This window comes from Epinephelus fuscoguttatus, linkage group LG20, assembly GCF_011397635.1.
Source record: "Epinephelus fuscoguttatus linkage group LG20, E.fuscoguttatus.final_Chr_v1".
Taxonomy (NCBI): Eukaryota; Metazoa; Chordata; class Actinopteri; order Perciformes; family Serranidae; genus Epinephelus; species Epinephelus fuscoguttatus.
Genome location: NC_064771.1, coordinates 21,197,948 through 21,225,838, shown reverse-complemented (window position 1 = coordinate 21,225,838; position 27,891 = coordinate 21,197,948). Strand labels below are relative to the sequence as shown.

At 40.3% G+C, this 27,891-nt stretch overlaps 1 protein-coding gene across 1 annotated transcript in view; it reads left to right on the top strand.

Moving 5' to 3' along the window:
- atrnl1b (attractin-like 1b) overlaps positions 1 to 25,647 on the top strand; it is a 109,204-nt gene extending 83,557 nt beyond the window's left edge. Inside the window, exons 27-29 of the mRNA XM_049563058.1 lie at positions 9,924 to 10,031; positions 21,802 to 21,916; positions 23,488 to 25,647. Of these exons, the coding sequence (XP_049419015.1) occupies positions 9,924 to 10,031; positions 21,802 to 21,916; positions 23,488 to 23,612 (348 nt within the window). The 3' untranslated portion in view covers positions 23,613 to 25,647. The remainder of the gene's footprint in view (positions 1 to 9,923; positions 10,032 to 21,801; positions 21,917 to 23,487) is intronic.
- Positions 25,648 to 27,891: the final 2,244 nt, after the last annotated feature.

Genomic DNA, 27,891 nt, shown 5'->3' with positions numbered 1-27,891 from the left:
GCCAACTTTGTTGAAACTTATACGTGTATATTTACAGAAACAATAAAATTTAGTGGTTTAAACATTAAATATCTTGTCTTTTATATTGTATTCAGTTGGATATAGGTTGAAAAGGATTTGCAAATCATTGTAGTCAAGTAAAACTTCCACCACAATTAACATACCATATTTTGCCTAACACAGAGGTCATGTGATAATATTAGCTGGACTACCCTGTGGTTTTTTTGTGTGCCTCTCTGTGTCATGTACAGTATTAATCCTATTTGATTGGCATCTCTGTGATTTGGGGTTAGGTTTAGGTTTTCAGTTTTCTCTGTGCCTTTTTTCTGCCTCTTGCTCAGTCGAGAATTACAAAGGCTGCTTTCGCAATTAGAAATCAAAGTTTTGAAAGCATTTTAGATGCACTACAGTTTATTGAGACCCAGGAAGAATGAGTCAGGAGGGCAAAATCTCGAAAGATGATGAGATGGATGATGTGACAATGGCCCTCATTTATCAATCTAATAAAAAAGCAGCGCAGATCTGAGCACAGAAATCATGTAACAATAGGGTTCGTGTGTGATTCGTGAAATGTTCTTGTCTTGCTGATCACAGCATAGGAATGATCTGTTTATGACATGGACAAGCATAATATGGCCAAGAGAAGAAACCTTTTCGAGCTTGAACTGTAAACGCTGACATCTCAGGTTTCAATTTACCCAATTGGTTCTATTTGACAGCCTGAAAAGTAGCATCAACGGAAGTTAGTAAAGTGCAGTATGGAATGAAATCACTGCTACGCTCAATAGCGTTGCAGTGGACAATCCAACCACAGCTGAGGTTGGAACATTTAATTTGTACATCTATGATATGTACCTACTGACCTTTAGCCTATTAACCTATACATTATTGATATTGTTATAATAGCTAGTCTATATAAAAGCTTTTAATTGAGGAGCGTATGGCCGCACATATGGTTCTGCATCCATTTCGGGTTTGAGTCCTTCAGTCAGCTTGGAGCCAGTCCCACAGAGCCAGGCAGTTGCCAGCTGTGATAGAAAGCAGGCGTCCATGTAGATCGTTATAAAATATAATATCTTCTCATAGGCTATACATTTTTTAGGAATAAATATGCGGCTGCAAATACTAAGGTGGCAGTCAGAATTTGGTCTAATGACAAATCTCCAACTCAGCTAGATTTACTGTGCTGCACCGTGAATCCACGCTGACTCAAACTTGCGTAAACAAGTTGAGACCTGACGTAGGATTTGAACATAGCCTCCACTCACTTCCACACTCAAGGCTGTAACTACCATTGAGGACACCGAGGTCATGACCTCGGTATTTTTCTGACCTAAATGAATGAATAAAATGAAAATAAAAATAAACCATTTAATTTGTGCGGCGAAAGTACGTGGGATTTTCTCTGAGACTGTTCGTCATAGCAAGAAGTCACGCATATTACGTGAAACAGCGGAATCGTAGCTTTCCGACAAGACCACTTGTTGGTAGTCCAATGTTTTCACAGCGAAAAACACACATTACTCTTGGATGGATTACTCGCGAACGCAGGCTTGCACAGAAATGCCACGCATATCACATGAAAGCGCAGGAGCAGAGCTTTCCAGTGATACCACACGCATCATTGTGCTGTCATCCAATCATGCCACAAATTGAGATCAATTGTCAACCTGGCGAATTTCTTTACAATCCATTATACAGATCTTGTTATCACTCACTTCATATAATGAGGATCTATCCACATTTGTAGTCCAGCTTTCAAGATGCAAATATCTCCATATTGTCCAGTTGACACTCCATCAAACTTTGTATGACAAGACCAGCGCACTTCACCTTTGCGCACCCAGACAACTGTAGCCTAATTATGCATGCGTGACAGGGCCGTAGTCACCATGTACATTGGACAGCTGTGAAGTGACAGAATGTCCCAGCATCATGTTTCTTATATTGCCAGATTCCAGAGAGTCTCCCCTCTTCATATATGGCAGAATATGTCAACTTCCAACTTGCTATGCTGAGATACGTGTAGACATGTAAGAATTTAGTAACACAGATTTGTTTTTTTCCACTGATATAAAAATTAATATAACTGACAACTGACAGATGAAGAGGAGTACTTCCTGCTAAAGAATAAGTGGTTCAAACATAATTATAAATACCCACAAAGTTAGGTGAAGGGCAGTTATGCTATAGTATGAAGTGGGAAGAGAAACATGATGGGATTAATCTAATATGATATGTGTAGTTCTTTATAGATGTAGCCTCTTAATTTGGCTGTCAAAATGCACCAGATTGAAGCCTTTTGATATATAATTGACAAAAATTTCTGACCCTCCCACATGCACCACAACTAAATGACCTCGGTATTTCAAAAATCCTGCGTACGGCCCTGTCCACACTGATAAATGCTGAGCTTTGCGTGGAAAAGAGGTAACACTGGACATTTCCACAAGTGGTGTTGTGTCGTGTCTCTGTTTGGGATGCAGGATAATATCAGCATGTCATCAGTATCGGCCAAAATTGGCTTTAAAATAAACTGTTGAAATCGGCCTGCACGATTTATCTTATTTTGCGCAATGCATACATTTTACAGACATTGAAAAGTTTTGAATTTCATGTCTCCATCTGCTGGTGGGTCATCACGGTAAGAGTATGCATATATAGATATATCGATATCAGTATCATTTATCAGTCAAATGAGTTGTTACATGTCAGCATATTGGATGTTGGCAAAAAATCCGATTTAATACAACCCTAGTTTTTTTGTTTTGTGGAGTGGCACAGTTACTCTACTTCACATCCACGGGATAATGCCCAGGGATAATTCCTAAAATCACATGAGGTCTCCCATTTCACCTAGTCCTATGTGAACATGGCCCTCGTCTTGATTTCTGTAAAAGACATGTTTCTATAGTCTGGCAACATGAGCCTCAAATAAAAAACGATCACTGGAAACAACCTAAGACAACTCAATCATCAACTCAATTGGCTACATGGCGGCACTGACAAAACTTAAAGCAACACATTACCAACCCCATAATCCCCACATGTCCCTCTGCAGGCTCAGTGTAGTCTCACATTCTGCTCTCCTCTTGAAGAGCTCAATCAGCAGTCATCGATTGCTATAATAAGATTATCCTACTCTTAAGCCCCTGGTCACCTTGATTGTCCCTTGTTCAGTTTAAAGTTTGCACTCTAATAATTTCCTCTAAAGTTACAGATGATTGAGCGTACCTGTGATTAGGGGTTCAGCTCAGGATGTAGTTTACCCTTGGAAGCTGAGAAGCTGTCCCGCTAATGAGTTGAAACAGAATCGTGGAAATACAGCAAGGTAACATTTAATGAATATTTTATGTTAGAATTTAACCTTGTTACTTGTGTTATTATAGCAATAATACTAGATTTTCTAATGAGTTCTTGGTACTTGAGCCTACACGAAACCACTCAACCTCACCGACATCATATCAGTGTGGTACGCAGTGGCAGTCTACGAGACAGGATATCTTCGCTTAGCAATCCTCGCTCCGTTAATCCCAGCGTGTGAGTAGATTGTGAAATCTTTTATTTTCTATTTTATTGTGTTTTTATTTTATTTTCTTAATCTGCAGGGCAGCACTCACGGGCACAGCCAGTGATCTTTGAAAAGGACAAAGTGACCTGCTTAGGTGTAGAATATGCTCAGAGGCGGGATGACACTTACCCTTTCATAGAATCCGATGAAGGGACCAAAATGCTGCTTTCACAGGACAGATAATTCATGCACCCACTTGCCAAATTAATCAGGTTGCATAGCAGTGCATTGCATGCCCACCCTTATCACAAGTGTGAATGGCTCCAGCTTGTATCCTCGACGAAATCAGTCTGTCATTGCACAAACGTTACTCAGCTTTTGCAGAGTTCAGTTCTGCCTTCTGTCATTAACTTAGCATTCATTTCTAGAATCTCTCTGATATTGCACCGGCCCTTTGATTGTGCCGGACACAAAGCAAAGCGTGACTACACCCTGACTTTGGCTCTGCTCTCCTCTTCTGCTTTGTTGCTTTAAATGAATTCTGCAACATGATAAATAACATTACTGCTATCTGACATTTAGGATGAATGTTGTTGGATTTGAAGCTCTTGTGTTGGAAACCATAATAAGCCGTGAGCTGTTTTCTTGTTTTGCAACAACCCTGCCGGGCCCTCCATCCTGCTTTTATCTTTTCGAAAAGGGCAAAATTTCTCATTTTGACCTGCGGTGGCCCAGCAGCTCAAATCTATCGCTTTGGTGTTGCAGGTTTTGATGTTTAATAGTAGAGATGTACAACAATCCAACATGGGGCCCCTCAGATTTAAAGTTTAAAATCAGAGCCAGAAGAAGAAAAATCAATCAGGTGATCAATCTCAATTTCATATGGCTGTTGTTGTTTTTTTTCTCTCGGCTTTACCTCCCCCGGGGAATGTTTTCAGAGTGATTCGACAAAACAGTTCTTACACCGACCTGACCTCAACTTTCCTCTCACTCACTCCATATCAGTGAGTCTGTACAATTAGTCTGTAAAGGAATGATTAAATGTTCAAAATGCTTCAAAATGGGCTGCATCTACGCAAATAATGCATTATTAATGATACACAAAACAAATATAAAACACACCTTATTTCTCATGTTTGTAGCTTTTACTTGATACACATTAGAGAGACTGTGCATTATTCTTATCATCATTATTAAACTTGTTATAAAACAATATATACTGTACTTATATGGGTTTACATGTGACATTAACCTACAGTAAACACTTATTCTTTACACTTTTGAACATTACATAAAAATAAGGCTCTGCTCTATCGCTCTAAAAAATGCACAAGTGAGCACAGTGTAAAAAAAAGGGGGGGGGGGTATGTGAAGACTTGCATTTCATATGCCTTGTGTAAAATTGTCTTGTATGGATTGGCAAATAAAGCATCTGTCTTAAATTGGGAGACATAGTAGGCTCCTATAACATTGTGTCATAGTTATAATTATAGTAATAATAAACTCAATTTATAAAGCACTTTTCAAAACAGAGTTACAAAGTGCTTTACATGTTAATAATAAAACAGACAAGACATGTAAATGACAACTGATAAAATCCCTTTAGTGCATGAAAACTGAGGCAATAAAAGACAGTTTAAATTAACTTAAAACTCAAGTAAAATCAGGAAAGGCTCTCCGATAAAAGTATGTTTTAAGAAGGGACTTAAAAGAGATCACTGTCTCGGCTGACCTCATTTCCTAGGGCAGACTGTTCCAGAGCCTCGGGGCCCTGACAGCAAACGCTCTGTTCGCTTCAGTCTTCAGCTGGACCTCTGGAACAGACAAAAGTGGACTGCCCCCTCTTGGTAGGGAGTGAGTTAGTACCCTAAGCAAGGGAGGTCTTCGTATCTTGAGGTCTTCGTGAGTGAGGGTAGAATGGAGCGTGAGGTGGACCAGCAGTTTGGCGTTTAGGTGCAGCTTCTGCAGTGATGTGATCAAGCAGACCATCATGGTGAAGAGGGAGCTGAGCCAGAAGGCGAAGCTTTTGATTTAGTGGTCCATCTACGTCCCAACCATTAACCTATGGTCATGAGCTCTGGGTAGTGACCGAAAGAATGAAATTGTGGATACAAGCAGCTGAAATGAGTTTCCTTCGTGGGGTGGCTGGGCTCAGCCTTGGAGACAGGGTAAGGAGTTGGACATCCGGAGGGAGCTCGGAGGAAAGCCGCTGCTCCTTCGAATCAAAAGGGGTCAGTTGAGGTGGTTCGGGCATCTAATCAGGATGCCTCCTGGGCCCCTCCCATTGGAGGTGTTCTGGTCACATCCCACTGGTAGGAGGCCCCGGGGCAGACCCAAAACGCGCCGGAGGGATTACATATCTAGTGTGATCTGGGAAAGCCTTGGGGTTCCCCAGGAGGAGCTGGAAAGCCTTGCTGGGGAGAGCGACGTCCTGCTGTCCCCTCAACCCGACTTTAGATAAGCAGTTGAAAATGGATGGATGGATGCCTAGTTTGACAGATTGGTCTGAGTTTGGTCGTAGTATGAGAGAACAAGAGAGACAGGCAGGCATATGAAGTGCAGATGTACAATCTTTTATTTCGAGCAGCAGCCCTTAGAGCACGTGAAATTTTGGCTGGCAAATGAGCAGGAAGATCTGGATGCTGGAAAGATAGAGGGGAGTTACCACAGTTAATTTACACACATGTCCAACATCCACATTGTTATGACATAAAGCTAGTTGAAAATCACTAAAGCGTCCTTTTATTGGCACCTTTCATAGCACTCAAGGTCACCTCACATCCCATAAAGCCAGTAATAAAACATACAATAACAGAGCATAGATCAGCAACACGTTCAAATCAGTGTAAAAAAGATGCAGCTGTTGCAGTTCGAGTGAGTAAGCTGGCTTCAAACAGGTTGGAGTGCATGTGTTTAAAGGATTTATTAAATATCCTCTAGATTTGGGAACATGTTGTTTTGATTTGTTGTTCTCTTAGCCTCTGTGAGGTCTTTGTTTAATTTAATCTCTATAAAAAGCCACAGATGATTGAGGCTCCGGTGGAAGAACTGCCTGTGCGAGTACTAGTAATGAGTCTCTGTTAGATCTCCAATATCAAATCAAGGTTTTTGACATATTAATTGAACACCGCCATTTCCATCTATTTTTGTTTTTCTGTGTACACCCTCAACAGAACTACAACAATTTGAGAGAATGAATACAGAGCTCCGACATACTCTTCTTTTTTTTAAACCTGTCATATAGATGGAGTCGTTGATTCCCCTAATTGAAAGCGTCTTCAACAGAATTGTTTTTTCCATTTGTTTGCTGGTACAATGCTATCAGCCTCTCCAGACCTCATCTGAATTTTGCCAATTAATAGCCAGACTAATGAATACTTAATTAAATTCAGAGTGAGTGAGGGTGGGGGGTCTGGACACAAGAATATCAGGGTTCATTATATACCAAGGACAAATTTCTATTCAGGATTGAGACCACCAGAAAACTGAATGTTCTCATATAGTGGACCCAAACAGACACACAGTTTTATGAGAGGGATGATGTGAGACAATTGAAAAGGGTTTAAACAGTCTCGTGTACTTGAGATATCAGAGATTTTCTTCTTCTGTTAAAGGGGGTTCGAATCCCGGAGTGGGGGGCCGAGTTTGTATGTTACTCCCTGTGTCAGCGTGGGTTTTCTCTGGGTACTCCAGCTTCCTCCCACAGTCCAAAGACATGCAGGTTAATTGGTGTTGATGAATGTGAATGGTTGTCAATCAATCAATCAATTTTATTTATAAAGCCCAATATCACAAATCATAATTTGCCTGACAGGGCTTTACAGCATATGATACCCCTTTGTCCTTAGGACCCTCGCAGCGGATAATGAAACTCCCCCCCAAAAAAACCTTTAACGTTCCCTTTGTCTGTCTCTATGTGCCTGTGATAGTCTGGTGACCTGTCCAGGTTGTACCCTGCCTCTCGCCCAATGTCGGCTGGGATAGGCTCCAGCCCCCATGTGACCCCTAACAGGATAAGGTGTACAGAAAATGAATGAATGAATGTTTCCTGGGTAATTGACCGCTCATGTAGCTGAACCCCCGTAGTTACTGTTGATATGCCTCTCAAGCTTCTCATTCTCACATGGTGCACATGCAGTTTACAACGGTGGCAGATTTAAACCATGATATTCCTTGTCATTTTTTTCCTTGATGTTAGACACTGGTAGATAAAAGCAGGCTTCTCGTTTCCAGCTGATCACCATTGGCTGAAATAAAAACTGCCAATGTTATCAGCTATAGCTAGCTAGCTTCGTAAGCTATCATTAGATCCAAGTGAATTAAAAACACTGTCTCCAGCTGTCTTCTTAATGTCTCCATCTGACAAATTCTAAAATGAGACAGGTATTAAAGATGTCTTAATGGTGTACAAGCAGGAATTGTCGCCAGTGCAAGTAAAAGTGATACCCAACACGGGTACCACGGTCCGCTTGGCATTTTGCCTTGCAGTATTTGCATTTTTCTGCGCTGGGTCCAAAACTTTCGTAGCATCCTCTTGGATGGATGCTGCTTACAGTCTGCCACCTGGTTGCTACCTTTTTATAAAGTACCAACCTCACCTGCTCACAGTGCCCTGAAATATCTCAAACACAGCAAAAATGAAGAAAATAAGAAAGTAGAAAATATACTCTATTAATCCCTGAGGGGAAATACATTTTTTTCATACACACACAGAGGCCTGAAATACACACACCTGCTGAGAAGGCTGCCTTGGACAAGCACTCCGAGCAGCTGGGGGTTCAGGGCCTTGCTCACGGGAACCTCAGCAGTGCCCAGGAGGCGAACTGGTGCCTCTCCAGCTAACAGTCCATACTCCATACTTGGTGCGTACAGCTACTTGAAATGTCGACCCTCTGGTTCTCAAACCAAGTCCCTATGAATTGAGCTGAAACACAGGCAGAGGACAGAATCAGAGAGGGATTACTTCTGTATGAGACTATCCATTGTTCTTAAGGGAAATCCTCTGTAGTGTACCTTTAAATATGCACAGTATATAAGTGATGCGTGATATCGTGCTAAAGGCCGATGCTCAAGCTAACAGTTCCCAGGCAAAAAGTCAGCATCCTCACCATATCCTGTGTAAAAGACAGGGAAATAATGCCATTATTTGTATTGTAGTTTCGAGGTAGTTAGTTCTGATATCACAAGAATGATGAGGAAAATGTAAAATGTAGTTAGCTAATGAAATGCTCCTTGACCTTGAAAGTGAAAGTGGGTTACTACTTAAACTTAAAGGAGTAAACTAGTCAGCCAGACATGCTAAACACGGTTTATATAATTCCTTATACTTTTGTTCTTGTGTTTTTGGTTTTGGAAAAGCTAAAACAAAACACACTTCTCTCTGAACTCATTAAATTATGAATATCATTCTTCTCATTCTACTTCAGCTGCACGCACACCACTTCTGCATGTGGAGGAATCCTAACTTGACATGCTTGCCTTGTTTAGTTACTATTCCTAGGCTGTGGTTAAGCATTTACATTTGTGTGTACCATTTCTATGTACATTAGATTAAAACTCCCCCAGAGACACCAAGTGTTTGATGTTACAGATCCCAAAACATCCATTTAATTGCACTATATAACGTATATATAAAGTATTGCTTTTGTATGTTTGTGCACACGTAGAGCCATATTTATTGAACTTCAGAGCAGTGCAGAGGAAGGGCAGGTCATGGGGCCGATCATCACAACCGCCTGATGTGCTTAGTAATCTGAAGTACAATTAGATCCTAATGCAGCACACTTAAGCTCATCACAAATCCAATACCAATCAGTGATGTCCTTGGCGCTAAAATGGCGGCCTGTTTAGATATTGATCAGACACTGCGTTGCTGATGAAAGTATGGCGCTAGTTGTTTTACAATATTGATTAGTGGGGGAACAAGAGAGGCTATTTTCTGTTCAGTCTGTGCTACAGAAATAGTGTCACTCCTGGGCAGAAACCTAAACATGCAACAGAGAATTGTTTGTATGTTTCTCTGTGGTGGTGTGCTGTATGTGGAAAATGAATTACTGTGCATATAATGTTGCTGGCTGCTTGATCAGTATTAACAGTTTTCATTTTGTCCGTTTTAATATGAAATTAATTTGTCTGTTACTATTTGTGTTATTTGTAGTGGTGGGGCACAAAATAATTCTAAATAATAATAATCTAAAAACAGTGATAGCTTTAGATAATAAGGACTTCTTGTAAGTTTTTCATTATGAAGGGCTGAAATTGTTTCTTGTTTCTTGTCCTTTCAGCCTTGTTAAAAATGCAACATGTTTGAGGGGTTTTATATTAATGATGTATATTACATGTAAATAATTTAGTGCCTGTTGTTTGATTAGATTAAGTTCTTCGTTTAGCTCATCTGTGTTTCATTTTACAGCAACTAATGAGAGAGCGTCAGCAGATGGCCAGTCGTCCGTTTGCCTCAGTTGCGGTTGCGCTGGATGCCAGGGGAGACGAAACAGAACTGTTGCAGCCTGTGGTTGAAGTGAGTCCTGAATGCTTGTTTACTCTCACACACACACACACACACACACACACACATTATTATCACATGTATGCCAATACACGATGTGCAATGAAAGGGAGTTGCAATGTGAGTACAACTGTATTCTTGTAACATCTTGCAAGAATATTTAATACCAAACGCTGACACTGAAACCTTATGTCATTTTTACATTTTTAAGACAAAAGTTTGACACCCTCCAATACATCTTCAATTTTAGAAACATTAGGCCTCAAAAGTCATTTAATAGTCTTAGATTTTAATTTGTGAGGTCCACAAACATTTATATTCATCTTTCAATTTATTTTTGTCAAATTATTTAAGCTCTTCTACATGAAAGTCCACATTTTTGACAATACAAATCTTTAAACCTACCAGTGAATCTCGTACTGTCTTTTTACGTTATACTGTTGGCAAATGCAGATTTAGCTAACTCACTTTAATGACTATATTCCTACATAAAACCTACCTCTGGACAGGACTACATATATACTACTTGCCTTTATACTCACCTGCAATGCTTGAATTAGAAAAACTGTGATAACTCTAGACACCCTGCGAGATTCTTTTTGAGATCATTTTGTAAATGTTACGCCAAACCACCTTTTAAGAAATATGATGAAATATGTCTGCAAAAACATGCAACTCTAGAAACACAAGATAAAAGGCGTCATTATATTTTTATTTTTTAGTTTTTTTCTAACCAAAGCTTGTGTGTTTCTTTTAAACATGTCCGAATAAACATTATTCTATGTGTCGATAGTATTCTGGTCAATTCGGCATCAATATAATCATAAAGATAAACTGTATTTGCGTACAAACTTTGTTTACTCCGCCATTTCAGTGGAAGGAGACAGAGGCAAACCATTTCAATAATTAAGATTCCTCACTAAAACATGTCCTGGTTGGTGGATCACATAACGCCGAATTTAACACCGATTCTTGTTCACTTGGCAACTCCACCAGTTTGTCCTCCTTTTCCACAGCCCAAGAGAACTGAGACTTGTTCATGTTCTTGCACCTCCCTAGAATCCCCTCCATGTTTACTGTCTACCCGGTTCATTGCTTCATGTTTGGTGCTTGGGAGAGCGCAGCTTTTGGTCGTTGACAATGTTCACGTCATTGAACTTGAGCATTTGCATGTGTCAAGACTAAAAACGTACAATAATTTTAAACCTGTTTGATTTTGTGAGAACATCAAAACGAGAGAGAGACTTGCATAAAATTGATTTAATTTAATTTGTGTGTGTGTGTGTGTGTATGAAACAAGATCTGAAGACAGAGCTTCTCTGGAAATACTGAGTATATTTCCAAGAGATGCTCACAGCGACTTTATCTTCTTAAACAACTCGGTGACCTCGGTGTTAGTCAGCAAATTTTAGAATTAGTGTACAAAACTATGGCTGAGAGTGTTTTAACATTTCAACTCCCTGCCTGGTACGCTCACCTTAACTGTACATTCATTGTAACTATGGCAAGTAAAATAGTTGGCCAGCCACAAAAGCCCTTGAACCAACTCTTTACAGACAGGACGAGGAGGAAAGCAAGGAGTATCTTGGCCGATGGCTCCCACCCTCTGTTTAGCCAGTTTGAGCTCTTGAGCTGCGGGAGGCGCTGTAGAGTCCCTCTGGCAACTAAAAATGTATTTAAAAAGTCCTTCATACCAAGTGCCGTCAGTATCCTCAACTCACCAACGTGACTGATGAGTTTTAAACCACAGACAGACAGTGAGCTGATTTAATGTGTCTGCTGTCTAATTTGTCTGCTTATGTTTGGCTCAGACTGAGTGTTATGACCACCTTACACCAAAAGGTCGAGATCATGGGAGCTTGCACCAATTTAAGTAAAAATCTCATAATTTTATTCTGACATTGGAAATTTGTATGCACCTGGGAAATCGCTTGGAAAGTTTTTTGGTGTGAGGCCAGCATTAGTTTTCTTTTACTTTGTCTATTATGATGTCCCCAAATTCCACCATCCTATCTTTTCACTTAGACGAAACTGGAGTCCTGACAAGCACCCAAACGTTTGACCACAAAACCCCTATTTTGTCAACATTGCACAGGCATCTCATACAATCAATCTGAGGTTCATACCAGCCTCTCTTCAGTAGTTTTGTAGTGCCACATAATTGGACCTTATTGTGATGTATTCAACCAGCTCATGCCCTCCTCTCCACAATATGTCAGCCTTTTATCCGCTCCCCACATCAATAAGAAATCTCCAGGTGATGGTCCTTTCTTCCCGTGTCCCTCTTCTTTATATGAATTGCCCTCCGCAATCAGGGCTATGGACTTGCTGACATCTTTCGATTGATGTTTTTTTTTTTAATTTTTTTTTTTAAAGACATCTTTTATGTGAAGTGATGTCATGATGCCAATTTTTCTTAAAAGACTCATATAGATTTTTCAAAGTTTTCCAGAAAGATTTTATGGTTGTTTTAATCTTCGGCTATTACTTTGAAAAGCGTCAGTGCTCTGATGTTGAAATGATGACATCAGGACATTTTATTATAGCTCTTCGTCCTGCAGTGTGCATGTTTTCATGTAGCCTAATTTATCCTCCCGGGTTGTTTACTGGGACTATGCTGCATTTTGATTTTGCACTCAAATCTTTATTCATTTGTCATGAAACACTGCATACTTGCGTGTTTTTGCACATCTGAAATGTTTTGTCCGGTTGCTGCTTTGCCTCTTTATTCCTGTGATGTGACTACCTCCCATACAGAGAGAGAATAGAGAAGGAATCTGGCGCTAAGCACAGTCTAGAGCTCTGTGACACATGGGATAAAAGCATAGCTCGGAGCAATATGGGGAGCTATATTCTCAAATTGACATCGGAGGACCAACAGTGTTTCCTCAGCCATAGCCACCTCTGTGTCACCTGCCGCTGAGAGAAATAAAATCACTGTGGCAACCGGGAGAGAGGCACTACATTAGCTATTAATGTCTAATACTGAGTGGTACTCACTGTGCATTATGGTGTTGTGAAGGGCAATGTAAAGAGCAAAAGAGGAGAAAAACAAATGCTTCTTACCTCTCTGAGTGCACTTTTTTAGCTGCACTTTAAAGCAGTAAGGTACAGTCTGAGTCTGAATGGTTGTGGAGACCGCTGATTTAGGTAAAATGTTAATTACATACTTGTCAGTGGTACGTGTGTCAATCTGTTATTTGATAATTTATTCCAGTAGTGTTGCTCCAGTTTCTGCACAAACTCCAAATGCAGTGTTCTTGTTATAAGGCGCATTAAGGCAGAGACTTTGCATCCACTGGAGAATATTGCTGTAAACAATATCCCAAGCTGTCTGGGAAATGATAACTGGGAAAAAACATTCTTCAGTCTTCTGTTTCTTGACCCTTTCAAGATGCAGAATGAACCTACGAATGCTTGACTTTCAGTTTCACTTAGATGTCCGTGCAGCTTTTAAGGAAGTTACTATATAAGTTTTAGTATGGAAAATACCTGAGAAACCTGATTGACATGCCTGTGTCCTAAATTTATTTCAACGAGGTTTGTATACTGCTTTGTATACGCACCCAAAGCATAAATTCAGCATGCAAGTGGACGAGCAAGAACCTTTCTTGTCCATTTGGTTGCCTAAATGTATATTAAAAACATCTTTTGGTGATTCTAATTCACCAGTAAGCGCTATATTAAAGGAATACTTCACCCCCCAAAATGGCCATGTGTTTATCAGTAACTCACCACATGTTACATGAATACAGAAAGAAAATCTGTCTATTCCACATGCCACCAGTGTGAACGAAGAATCCAAAAAAACAGGACGATTCTTGATGGATTGAAGTCATAGGGCTCTGTGTTTAACAGCAGCAAAACTATATCAAAACATCTGTTCACACATTCTCATACAGCTTGTGCAGTATAATCCAAGAATCATTTATCCAGTTATGTGCTCAGTACTTCCCAAAACCACAGCTTTCTCTGATGGGGAACTGAACTAAAGGTGAAACCTATCTATGCTTTCTTCAAAGCCGGACTCCATTGTAAAAACCAGTGATTTTACCTCGCTGAACTGGTGAGCTGCTGGTCTACCACTGCCTCGAACAGTTAGTTTGTGTCATTGTGTGACTCCAGTGTTTTAAAGGGTTAGTTCAAATTCACCAAAGTCACACAATAGTCCCTTTTACACTGCCAGATTTTCAGCAAATGTTGGGCTGTTTTGCCGGCAAGCTGTGAGCGTTTAGACACACAGAGCCGGACTGGTGAGTTGATCCAAGGTGCCCAATTTTCTGCCTAGTGGGGTAGACATATTGGGGGAACCCTTTTAGTCTAAAAAGACCGAGATGGCCTTCCGCCATGGGAGTGGCTGTTGATGACTTGTGGGAGGAGCTGTTGATGACGCCGCACGTGTGAGCCACTGGCGGTGGATAAATAGGAAACAACTGATAGCAGGAATTAGCGAGCAGCTAGTAGCAGGAGGGAAACGCAGACCTGAAAGACACTGTAAAGATGAGCAACTGAGGAGACAAGGAATTGCGCGCCCTCCTTGCCCTCGCAAATGAAGAGGCCATTAACCACCAGATGACGGGGACGGTGAAGAACGGGCCGATTTACGAGAGAATCGCCGCCTGACTAATGCCGCCTGACTAATGCCGCCTGACTAGCCACGGCTGCCCTCCCACGTCACTGTTTACGTCACACGCTGAGCTACACGTTTTGTTACTTGCTCACACCCCCATTGCCCCGCATTCTGTAAACAAAAGTAGGTAGGCGGCATTTTACCGCACTCCCTGCTTTTGTTTTTATACTGCCGATGCTGAAAAAGACTGATTGGGCTTTCCTGCAAATTTGCACAATTCCTATCTAAAAAGGGCTAACAACACAAACAAACTGTTCGAAGCAGCGGTAGACTAGCAGCTCCCGTGTTTAGCGGGGTAAAATTACAGTTTTTGTCAATGGAGTCTTGCTTTGAAGATAGCATCAATAAGTTTCACTTTCAGTTCAGTTCCCTGTCACAAACAGCTGTCTGTTTTGGAAGTACTGAGCATACAACTGGATAAATTAGAGTTCTTCGTTCAGCTAGGAGGCTTGCAGAAAAAAAAGTTTTCCTAGAATTGAATGTAAATGGGATGACTAATTAACACACAAATGCTCATTTGGGAGGGGTAAAGTATTCCTTTAAGTATTGCTTGGTTAATTACATACATGCCAGATTTCCCATTAATTCTAGTGGCGTAGAAATGGTCTCAAATGACATTCAACAATGCGTGACACCAGCGTTACTGTAGGCTAAGTGTTAATTCCGAATGTGAAGAAGCCACATAGAACATGAATATCTTATATACACTGAAAGGTCATAAAGCATACCTTGAAGGGAAACAAAAGCAAAACACACATTTCTCTGTGTTTTTCAGAGGCCGTGCAGTTGCTGTAGCAATTGTGGTAGTTTGCTTACTATAATACATTAATGATTTCATTCTATTAAAAGTTCCCAGCTGTTAAAATGATTTGCATTCAGGTGCTACTGTGTGCGTATAATTAATTTGTATATATGGAAGCATAGAGTCCTACTCAGCCATAGCTCATTGTAACCTTTTTGTGAGCTTTGGAAATATGTCAGCATATTGTGGACTAATCTACATGGCTTCAAATGAGCAAATGCATATGTTGGACTGCATACAGCTTCATCACGTGTCTTGGCTCCAGCTGAAGGTGAACCGCATGAAATGAGCCTAATTCTCTTTTATAAAGGTTAATTGGTCAGCATCTGGCACCACTTAGCTATTGGAAATGATTGTTGATGTCAAAGAGGACACCGATGTCACGCTAGCATCACTGATTCCCTATTTGTTTCACCAGCTCTGTTTGTACTTTAAACTCAGACCCACTCATTCACTGAGTTAGTGCAGATGTATAGATAAACTTTTGAATATCATAACCACACTAATAGATGATGCAGCTTGCAGAGGAAACAGAAGCTGCACCCACAAAATGATCCCCCCACCCAGTCCAACACATGAAAACATCTAGGACCCTATTCTACGATAGTAGCGTCAGCACTCATCTTGCTGCATTAATTAGTGCCAGCACTCAGTCGCAAAAATCTTTGCAGACCCTCCAGCTGGTCTGAGAGAAATTTACAACGGCCTTTGTGCCCATGTCTTCCATTTTCAGTTTCAGTTTAAACCGCCAAAGAGACGGACATTACATTTAGTGACCAAGATGTCAGCAGCTGTTGGTCAGAGAGCCAATCGGGGCCCAAACAGCGCAGGCCCAGGCCTCGGTGTCACAGATGTCTCTATTCACTGTGGCCGGCATTCAACATATGGAACTGCTAACGGACAGCTAGTATGATGGATGACACCTGTCAGCAGGGGAAAGGAAAGCAGATACATAGTGAGTGTGTGTGCATGTTTATGTTGCTTGGAGGATTTTGAATGACCATAATACAGCTTGATTAATAGTAGAAATGCAGCTTGGACGATATGAAAATGGAGACAGCAATTTTAAAAAGCCTTGATAGAAAAGGGCAACCCTGTGATTGAGACGGATTGAAATGATTTATTAATGTTCTTACTTTCCTCCGCATTTTAGGAGTATTTCCGTTATCACAGATTAATATGAACATTTCACAGAGAAAATGAGAAAGAAGAAAAAAGGTGGTTTAATTTTGCTGTTATTGATGCCTTTCATACAAACAAAAAGGTGTTTGTTATGCTTTGATAGGAAAAACCACTGCATCAATCTGATAGTACTAAGGAAGTTCCAAAAAAATGTACAACAATAAAGTAATGTGGAAATGCACGCTCCAAGAAAAGTCATTATTCCGTCATTTAATTGAAAGACATTGTTGCAGGAAGGCTTTATTTGCCACTAGTTTACAAACATAATAATACCACCACCAACATTTGTATTCATAATACTAGTGATATTACAACATCTGTTTTGATGTGTAAATTAAGATATATGTTCAGCATACAAACCTGAGGCGATGGTGGTAATACTGTAAAATGTACAGTCAAAGGTTCAACAGTTAGGTTTGGAGTGGCAGTGCAGACAGGATGTGTAAGCTAAGTGTCCCTTAATGTTGTCAGAGCTTATTTATAGGTTTTATTTAAAGTGCAACGCAGAGCAGAAACTAGAGTAAAAGCTTTGTACAGTAAAAGCCTATATTCACCAAAGGCATTTATATCATGTGATTAATTCAGACATCAGCATCTGTTGTTTTGGTAATGAATACTTGCACATAAAACACGAATATAATGAGGCAAAAAAGCATTGTAATTTTTTTCTCCCAACAAGGCAGATTGTTCTGGTTTTCAGGTTCCATAATCCAGACAGCAAACCTTTTTACTCCTTTTAACCTTCACAGAAGCAGCTAGAAGATACTCCCTCCGTTCTTGCCTTTCACAATAAAAGCCCTAGACATATACAGTGCATAACTGTGTATCAGAGGGAGCTCAAATTCACTCATTCATTCAGAGCATTTCTCTAAAAGGAAACCTAATAAAACGGCTTATATTATCTTAGGCCAGTGGTTCTCAACTGGTGGGTCCCAGTCCAAAATTGGGCCGGGGGTCCATTCTGAATGAATCGCAAGCAACTAGCAAACATGTCAACTTTGTAAAAAACACACTTTGTATTGAAGTACAGTGAAATTCTTGCACAGAGCTTTTAATTTAAAGTTCCGTTTCCTGCTGTGGAGTGAGCGATTAAGGGACAGCTACTTGACAGAGACAGGAAACCACCTCAACATCAACCACAAACACAAGTTTGATGCTAAATATATTAAACTTTGTGGACCTTAAACTAATGACTTAGGAGAAATCTGGACCCTGCAATTGGACCATTTGGGAACCACTGGCTTGGGCTATACAACAACTTGACTCAGACAGACTTTCAGACACTGCTCTGGGTCAACACGATCTTGGCAGTTTTTGCAAATTAATATCATTACCAGTATGAGTAGTTTTGATTTGAAATATTCACAGGCAAGTATTCCACATCTTTGTGTTGTCTATTTGTAATGCCCCTGCTGTTTAAAAGACTTAAGGAAGTATTTACAGAGGTCATGTGTTTGTCCAGTGGCTGGTGCCATGTAGAGCCATTCCTCATTATCTAATTTCACCAGTCACTGGGTATGTAAAGCATAGTATGTGTAAACAGTCCAGGGACTGGTACATGGTGCTGTAGAACAGAGGAAATGTCAGGAGATAACCAAAACTGGTAGTAGTCATCCTCTGGGGACCATGACTGCGTGTATGAAAATTAATCTCAAACTGTTTAGTAGGTGTTCAGATATTACTGCTTGGACCAAAGTGGTGAACCAACAGATATGGCCAAAAATAGTATTGGACTTGTATTTAAATTAAACATTTCTATTAAATAACCCCACAGATGACCTGGCAATGATTAAATTGTAACGATTAATACAGTATTTCTACATATGCTTTCCAGCTATGCTGCTTCTGTTTTACAAACCTTTGTTGTATTAATTTGTTTAGAACAGCTGTAATATTGTTTCACCCAGTGGTCCATGTAAGTATAGCTTGCAGTGGAATCTGCCTTAATCAAAACGTAGCATAGGGATAAATTAGCTCCCTCGCATGAATTTGACTTATATAGCTATTCATTAGCAGGATCTCTTGGATGGTCATGAAATGGCTGGCAATATAATTGCCCTTGTATGTCAGCAGTAGGTCTAATTCAGGGCTCTCGATCATGAACATACCTGAAAAAGATGCATGAGAATACTGTGTTCTGATCATGCTGCCTAATTGGGTTGATAAGAATGCACGTACAGAAAACAATCTGTCGGCCTCTAGCCTGCCTGCAATACCGGAACATGTCCTGTATGTACAGTATTGTTGAATTTTAAGCCTTGTGTTTGCTTTCATATGGTGCCTATAAAGGTTTTGAGTCGTTCAGAAAACTGTATAATGAAAACGTAGGTTAGAAGCAACAAGACTAATGAATGTACCTCAGTCGTCCTTGATCCAGGGTTCCATATAAATGAGTTTTAAAGCCAAGTATACTGTGTTTTAGTGAAACATATAGTGAAAGGATAGTTTAAAATCAGGCCTTGTAAAGTGTGTGCTCATTAAGTTATACAACCTGATTAAAAATGTTATAAATGTTGGGGCTTTTAGAACAGTTTAACAACTGATTAATGTGTGGAGTTTGTGTCTGTCACATTTAATGTACTTTCTTTTTGTTCTTTGGTTCACCTTTGTCTTGCTCTCCATTCTCCTCATCTTTCTGTCCCTCTGTATTAGTTCCAGCTGATTAGTAGTACAGGCAAATGGAAAATAACCTGGGCCAATGTTGACAGCATTCATAACCTCAGCAAATGATTCAAATTCTGCAAAGAGGTTCCTCTTTTGACAAAGGACAAATCCAGTACCTCTCACAATTAACCTTCAATAGTGTCTTTTAGTTCATCGTTTCAAGACAATTGACACTTCTTATTAGCTCAAAATGTTCTCTGTTTATCCACTGTGTGTTGTAAAATGTTCATCCGTACCGTTTGTATTATGAGATTCCTCATGTTGAGGGTAACTTCTGTATTTTTTAATCTGGACCCTATTTTTCCATGTTTTTGTGTAAAAAGATGCTTTCACACATGCTCTGGTTGGTTCGGTTCAATCGAACTCAAGTTCATTTGCCCGCTAAGTGCGGTTCGTTCAGGCAGCTGTGAACTCAGCAGTCGCACTGGGGTGCGCACCAAAACAATTGGAACTGTTGCTCTGGTTTAAACCGGACTAAAATCACCTTTTCAAGAAGGTCTCCGGTCCTGTTCCAACCAAACTCTGGTGCAGTTCGTTTGTGTTGTGTTCGTTGTGTCAAGAGCAGCTTTCTCACACAAGGCATTTGATCTGGTCCACTTATAAATGCTGCCGTGAGAACACGAACCAACTCTAGGCAATTATGCAACTTTGTAACAAAATTAGTCCCTGATTTGGACCAAAGGAGACAACTCTAGGTCTGAAAGCACCCTAAGTGACTAACAAGACGAAACATTTTTGAAATTGGTACAGTATTGAGCAACAGGACTGCAGCCAGCAGCAGCGAAACAGGCTGCGATGTAATCCCTTTGGGCAACTGAGCACCATTAATTCCAAAGGTGCTTGTTATTGCCACTGACCAGCTCAGAGCTGATCCCTAAAGAGATAATTCTTTTTGTAAGATCATTTTTGTTTAACCAGAAACAGCCCCGAAATTGCCATCACCAAACCCACTAGACTCCATTTCAATCAAACCAGAATTGGTGATTGTTGGAGCAGTGGAACAACAAACCAAGATGGCTTTTGTGAGTTTTATTTTGCCTCTGTCGATTAGTGTGTTTTGTGATGATAAAATTACTCTTTATTTAAATGGGGTCTGAAAAAGGATCTTACTCTTTAACAAAACGTCCGTCTCTGTAGGGATCCTTTCAAAAATAATGATGTCAGACACTTCGAATAACAATTTAACCCATCAGTTTTGGGGGATGTAAACTGATGGTGCTCAGTTGCCCAAACGGATTACATTGCAGCCTGTTTTGCTGCTGCCAGTGCAGCACTCTCGCTCAACACTGGACCGATTTCAAAAATGGTTGTACCAACTAGACACTTAGACACAAATACATGGGGAAATATGGTCTGCATTGGATACAAATTTACCCTTTAAATGTTTTTTTAACTCCTTCAATACCCTCAGGAAACTAAGAAACATACTGTTGTTGTGAACTGTGGCATTTGAAACGGCATGACTGTATTATTTATACTTAACATACTGTTAATATTCAGTATATCGCGGCTTTGAGAGTCAGTGTTCATTCAAAACACACATATTAGCATCATTTTTTGCTGTTTGCAAAGGGTGAAATACACAAATTTCAGTGGAACATGTTAATATAAATTAGCTCATCCCACTCCTGATTCTCTCACGTTTTAATGCATGTGCTTGTGCGTCCCTGTTTTTCGACCATTTTGCCTCGTCTGACTCTCTCATCTCCATTTTAAATTCAGCCAGACACTGAGGGAAAAAAGTCAGTTCTATTTAGACATGTTATTATTCCCCAATTTCTATCCCCTCCGCCAGAACATGCTGTGAAACCCCCTGACATTCATTATCAGGATGACATGTTTTTCACGCTTGAGACAAGCAGTTTTGGCCATTAAGTGAGAGGGTAGGTCATTGTCTCAACACGTGGACTGTCTGACAGGGACACACACAAGTGTTTTTTCTTGTGTGACCAATCAAACTATTTGTCTCAGGAGGAGGTTGTCGCGTCTTAAATGCAGCAACTCCAGCAGCCAATATCAGTGACTGTTGCTCGGCTCGTCCCCACAAAAGAAAATTCAACAGGACATTGTAATAAACAATTATCAAGACTTTCCAAGTGTGACTTTCACATCACTTTGATTTTAGCTCGGTGGGTAAGGAGATCTTGGGTTGTGCATCAGTCAAGTTAATAAAGTACTTTAATCATGAATCTGTCTGTCACACCTTATCACAAATCACCGTTATTGGTGTCGTCTGTCGAGGACACAGGATACAGCTCTTTATAGTTCAATGTTATCACTGTGAAATCCAAATAAATCAGCAACCATATTTCTGTTTTTGAAAATTTTATATTGTTTTTTAGTTGATTTAATTGTATTTAATTTCCCTGTATTGTCAGAAAAAAAACTAAAATTTGTCACCTGTCTCAAGACGTCAACTGTTTCACATGAATACACCTAACCACAAAAATACAAAACATTGTGTTTCATATCTCTCTCTTTCTCGCTGTGTCTCTCTTCTCAAGGGCGCACCTAAACCCGTTGCAATGGAGCCGTGTTCAGGAGGGAAAGCTGCTGTGTTGACTGTCCTCATGCGTCTGCCCTCTGGGCCCTCAGACTTACCTCCACCAGGACAGTCAGGTAACACACACAAAAAACATATCACTGTAGGAGTTTGTTATTCATGTGTGAGGTCAATTATCTTCTCAGAATTCATAAGCAAAAAAGGTCACTTCTCTGAAAAAACATTATATACTATATCAGAATTTAATTAGGAATTATTCAAATATAACTGATTTCTGTATTTCCAGATGGTGCACCTGCTTTTAGAGATGCATTTTTGTATTATTTTCAATGAACATATATTGTCTTTATGTCTATATAGTGAAGTGTGTTGGAACAAAAACGGTGCATTTATGGCATTAACCACACACTTTTTTATTCTGATAAATGTTGATCAGTTTTAGGTTGCACCTGTTCAGTTGACACATTAACTACATTAACTGTAAACCTTTTGCTCAGCCTAGGTTGTGTATATGTACAAATGAAAGGTTCAGAGGCCTTTTTTTTTTTAAAGACTGTAAACATGAGTTTTATTTTGTTAGGATTCGAACTCTGTTTTAAACTCATGAAAAGTTTATTGTATGGAAATAAAACCCTTTTGTAACTGAGAAAGAGCCTGATACTGTGTAGGAGCAGAGCAGTAAACAACAATATCATCTGCATACAAATGAAAATTTGCATGAGGAACATTTTGACCAATACTGTTTATATAAATTGTAACTATGAGTGGTCCTAGGATTGAACCCTGGGGCACACCCTTTATTACATCACGAGAGCTAGAGATAACGCCTGGACACACTTTGATCTGCTTAATAAATAATTTGTCAGTTTGTTTTGACAGTGCAATATTACATGTATTTTACCAGATACTTGTTTGGCATGGTTCAGTGACCCAAGTCTGTTGGCTTAAATATTTTGTGTTATTAGCGTGAGTAGGACACAACAAGACTCATTGAATTCTATCATTTACTTTACTTTTCACAAAGCAGGTTCATCGTTACAAAGATTTTACTTCAGAAGTCAAAAAAAGTCATCCTATACACCATCAGAAACATACTGAGACTACATCCACGCCAATACATTTTAAAACACAAAACTATTGCTTTTGCCCGGCATCCACACTACTCTGGTGTTTTAGAACTACTAAACCAATGACCTTTGAAAATGCTGCACCCCATTTTAGTTTGAAAACTCTGGGGTTTTGTTTAAAATCCAGTTCATACCAAAGATTCATGAGACAAAACTGTTTTAGAACGTTGCCAAGAAAAGTTGCAGCAGTGCGTGACTCAGGCCGGCTGATGGTGTCACCTGCAACTCAGCTGGTCAAATCACTGGCAGCTGGTTTTAGAACATAAAGTACCTGTCTCTACAGCCAGGTGGCTTGTAGTGAAGTCTGCTGGTCAAGTAAAAATGACTGCAGACAGCATGTTTGCTTGCTGCAGCAGGTGCTCCGTCCCCACCGAGCCCTCTGTTTCTATCCTCACATGAGCCGGTAACAGCCGGCTCACTGTATGTGCTCGTGCTGAAATGCTGAAATATTATAGACATACCTGTAATATATGTTTGTTTTTATAACTTAACAAAGCCTTTGGTGGAAATTGCCTATTTTTCCAGCACCCTCATATTTCTCTTGCTCTTTCCTTCTTCAGGTCTCATCGTTGCCAGTGCGCTGATAGACATTTCACAGCAGAAACCAACAGATTTTAAGGACAAGTCCCAGGGTTTAAAGAACCGAAAAGCCCTTCCTCCTGCACACCAAGGCACCTGCGTCTGAGTCTCAACCCGAACCCATCAATCCATTTGGGTCCCTTTTTATACCATCTGACGTCATATTGTTCCAATATGCCGCAGGTCACAATCGAAGGCCTTTCCAGAGACAAGACATGGCTACATGTAGAAGATCACATTTGGCTGCTACCACTCTAGTTTCCACTGAAACTTGCTGAGTCCACAAGAGCACAACCAGCCCTGCTTACCCTTCCCGCCCATTCACTCTAATCTGCATAGATCAACCTCTGGTCATATGAATCCCACTCTAACCTCTGGAATAACTTTCCTCCATCTTACTGGGCCCAAATCTCATCCCCTTCAGCTTTGGCAGACATCATGGCAAAACTTGTCTGTGCTAAGAGGGAACCTGCCTGATCAGTGACATCAGAGACAGATAAATCAGGAGGATCTGCACCTATTGAAGCTTCAGTCGTAAATATTTTGCCACACCTCATTGTCCATTTGCTCAGCATGATGGAAAAGCAAAGGTGTTTGTACATTTGGTCGTATCATACTGATTACCCTCACATAGTGTTGGAAATACAAGAGATGATTTTTAAAAAAAAAAAGCTGGATGACATCCAGCACAAGCTGCGTATGGGTTTTTTTCCTCTTCTTTTTGCTTGCCAACAAGTGGTATTCTATGGTGCTAAAGCATTTAGTTTTTACGCGAAGCATTTGCTGTATGGACTGAAATCATTCTGCCTTTTTCGTGGGGGGAAGCTACGCGCTAGGCCAGGACTCTTTTTAACACCCTGTGACCATATGACAGTGTTTTGACAACTAGAGTATTTTGTCACACCACTTTTGCCAATTACCATTAAAGATCTGTTAAAGCATTTACTGTACATATGTATCATCCACCCAGCTGAAGCTAAAGTCTGTATTTTCTGTGGAGTACATATACGAAATGCTGCAGAGACATGAGACTGCAATCACTACCAGCGGCATGTGGGTGCAAAACCGGAGGCGGCACGGACAAACCATCACTCATCAAACTAAAGCATGGGAAAACTCCAAAACTTAAGAACAGTTAGATGCATTTTTTATTAGCGAACTGGAAGTTTCATTTGTTAGAAGATTAGTTTTCTCAGTGTGCTCACTCAGAGAAGTCGAATGATGCAGAGAAACACTGAAGGTCTGATCGATTCTTTACTGTAGTTTGTCATTGTGTCATTTTGCTGTGCAACTTGGACATTTAGGTTTTTGAACTTGCCCTTGGATTGGTGGGTGGATGCCATTTCTGAGAAAGACGTCTGCTTAATAAAATTAGACCAGGGACATCATGCTCCTCTGGCTGTTTACTAGTTTGTTTTGTAAAGTTTTTTTAAGAGCCCTCTGACGCTACGACTTTATTTCCATCTTTGAGTACAAGGAGTTATGTTACCTTTTTATAATGCCTTGGCTTTCCATTGAAGGAGGGGGCATGTTGATCTGCAGAATTTTAAAAGCTGTCGACCATTTTTAGCCCCGAAACCTCCACCCCTGAGCTGTACAGTGTCTTGTTGGAACAAATGTGAGTCTTTGTCACTCTTATCTCTTGAGATTTCATGTGTTTGTCAGGTTTTTATGACAGAATGGCAAGAGATTATCATTTATTTTAGGCCTTGTCACCTGTTACTATTATATCTATGATGAATTGTCTTTTGCTACACTTGTGAAAAAGAGCATTTCTGTTAATATTTTTTGTTTTGATATTTAACAGATTCCTGTGTAATAGCATTTAACTTGATTATGTTGTTGAATTAAATCGGTTGTTTTAATGTCAAACTCCTTTTGAATCGTGCATCTTTAAGGACTGTATGGGCATTGTCTTGCTTTTCGTTGCAAAGTGGTCGTTACGATGCATTTCATAAGGATAGTATGCCAGCTGATGTGTTTTTATTTTGTGTTTGTAGAGTAATCCTATAACAGTGTCATTACACAGGAATCAGGGTCTCACTGTACCGTGAAAAAAAAAAAGATGATAAACTGCATATCAGTAATCTTCAGTGTATTTTAAAGATGGACAACATGCCAGAAAATAAAAAGAAAAACAGACCTGAAAATCTTTTGTGCACTCAAGTCTTTTCACATACAGTACTTATAGACAGACGTTGAGTTCTATGCTTCTGTGTCTGCCTGTCTGGTGTTTTTGTCTGTGAAGCTTAAACCTACAATTTGTAATCGTGTTCTGGTGCTTACTGTTCAACAATGGTTGATTGCCTCAGCTAAAGAAAATTATTCCTCCTGAAATTGTCTGAGAGAGAAACTAAAAACCAGACCTGAGTTTTGGTGTTTTTTGTGCCAGTGCAACAACAGCATCAGCCTCTACTGTGACAACAACAGTCATCTACCATCCCTGCTGTATGGCAGTTGATCTTGTCCTCTGCTCGGAGGGTAAAGAGCTTCCTGACCTCATTGTCTCCCCAGACATTTTTGGTTGTTCTTCTTCTTCTTTAAGGCCCCAATCACACAGAAAGCATTTTGTAACCTGCAAAACACGAGACCAGAAACTGGTGGATTGCCCCCTCTTGATTAACTGGTCCATCTACGTCCCAACCCTCACCTATGGTCATAAGCTCTGGGTCGTGACCGAAAGAATGAGATCGCAGATACAAGCGGCCGAAATGAGTTTCCTCTGTGGGGTGGCTGGGCTCAGTCTTAGAGATAGGGTAAGGAGCTCGGACATCCAAGGGAGCTCGAAGTAGAGACGTTGCTCCTTCATGTCGAAAGGGGTCAGTTGAGGTGGTTCGGGCATCAGCCTTAATCTTTTTTCAATTGAATGCCATTAGTAAAAAACCCTTGATGCGCCTTTTTATTGTTCCACATCCTTACACTATCAAGCTACCATTTTTTTGTATGTGTGTTTCTTTTTTTTCCTCAATCATTAGTATCGTATAGTTCCTAAAATGTTCAGGCAGAGGCTACTTGCTGTAGCTCTGGTTGAGGGTGAGAGGCTGTCAGCAAATAGTTTGTTGGGCGCAGGGAAACAGAGATCTGTGTGGGTACATGACCCGCTAAATAAGAGGGTGGATCATGGGGAGTACCACCAGTTGGTCCAGGAGCTTCGCCTCCATGATGGCTGTTTAAGACATATTTTAGGATGATTTGGGGGCAGATTGACAACCTGCTGTCCATCGTTGGGCCATTTAGCTCTGAGTATCCAGCAACTGCTACCACCAGTTTCTCCTCCATTGTTTACCAGCTGTAAACTTGTTGCTGTGACCACCATAGAAGGCCCACCTCTCAAATCATCCGATTGGACCATGGGAAAAAAAGATGATTAAAAAAGGAAATGACATGGGGCACTTTTCTGCTCTAAGCTGAAGATGTTTTTCAGCTCGAGGAGTTCAGAGTGCTCTGGCAAAAACACCCAGGTGCCTAGAACAAAAGGCGCCCCCAGCTGCTAAAACACTTTCTGTCTGATCGGGGCCATACTCAGCTGCTAACTCTTGCTAGCTGCTTTTTAAATCTCCCAGGGGTGGGTTGCACACATAAAACGTCATCAAGTCATCACACCTCCCTGGTCCAGTCCTGCTGACTGTCCCTTTTACACAGACATGTATTCGGTTACCATGGCCGAAACTGTTTCCCATTCTGAGATTGTACCTTTAATACAGAACAGTGAGGCAGAATAACAGTGCAACATTCCCACTTTGAACAGGCAGCGTAAACAGCGCTTTGACACCAAGTCAAAGAATGCATCAAACGCACTAATGAATTAAAGATTAAAGCATTTTGTGAAATTTTATTTAGGAAATATCCAATTAAAAACAGGTTAAAGCAACGTAGACACATCAGTGAGTCCTCTTTTAAGTGCTTTATCATCTCATCTGTATTGTAACAGCTCTGATAACAGGGAGAAGAAATCAAACCCAAATGCAGGTTATATAAAAGCTAGTTTTGCCTTTAATATTCAGCAGGCATGTCGTCAGAACTGTAACAACATCTTTTATTTTGTTAAACTTCACCTGCAAGGCGCACCGCGGGCTATACATGTGACAAAAAAGAACATGCTGCATTAGCCTCTTCTAAAGATGTTATTAAGAGGTTTGTCCTTCACTGTGCCAACAACCTTTCAGAGTGCTTGTGTTCCCTCTTCAACATCAGTGGTGTGCATTTGAACAAGGATGTAAAGGAAAAGGGATGCAGCCTGCCAAAGAGCTACTCTGGATAATCCTCACTTACACTCAACAGTATACTTATTAGCTGCAGGCGCTCTTGGAGAAAAGCCATTATAGCACCTTAAAGGAGTGTGGTTATATTATAATGCTGTTGATGGCAAGAAACCTGACAAGATA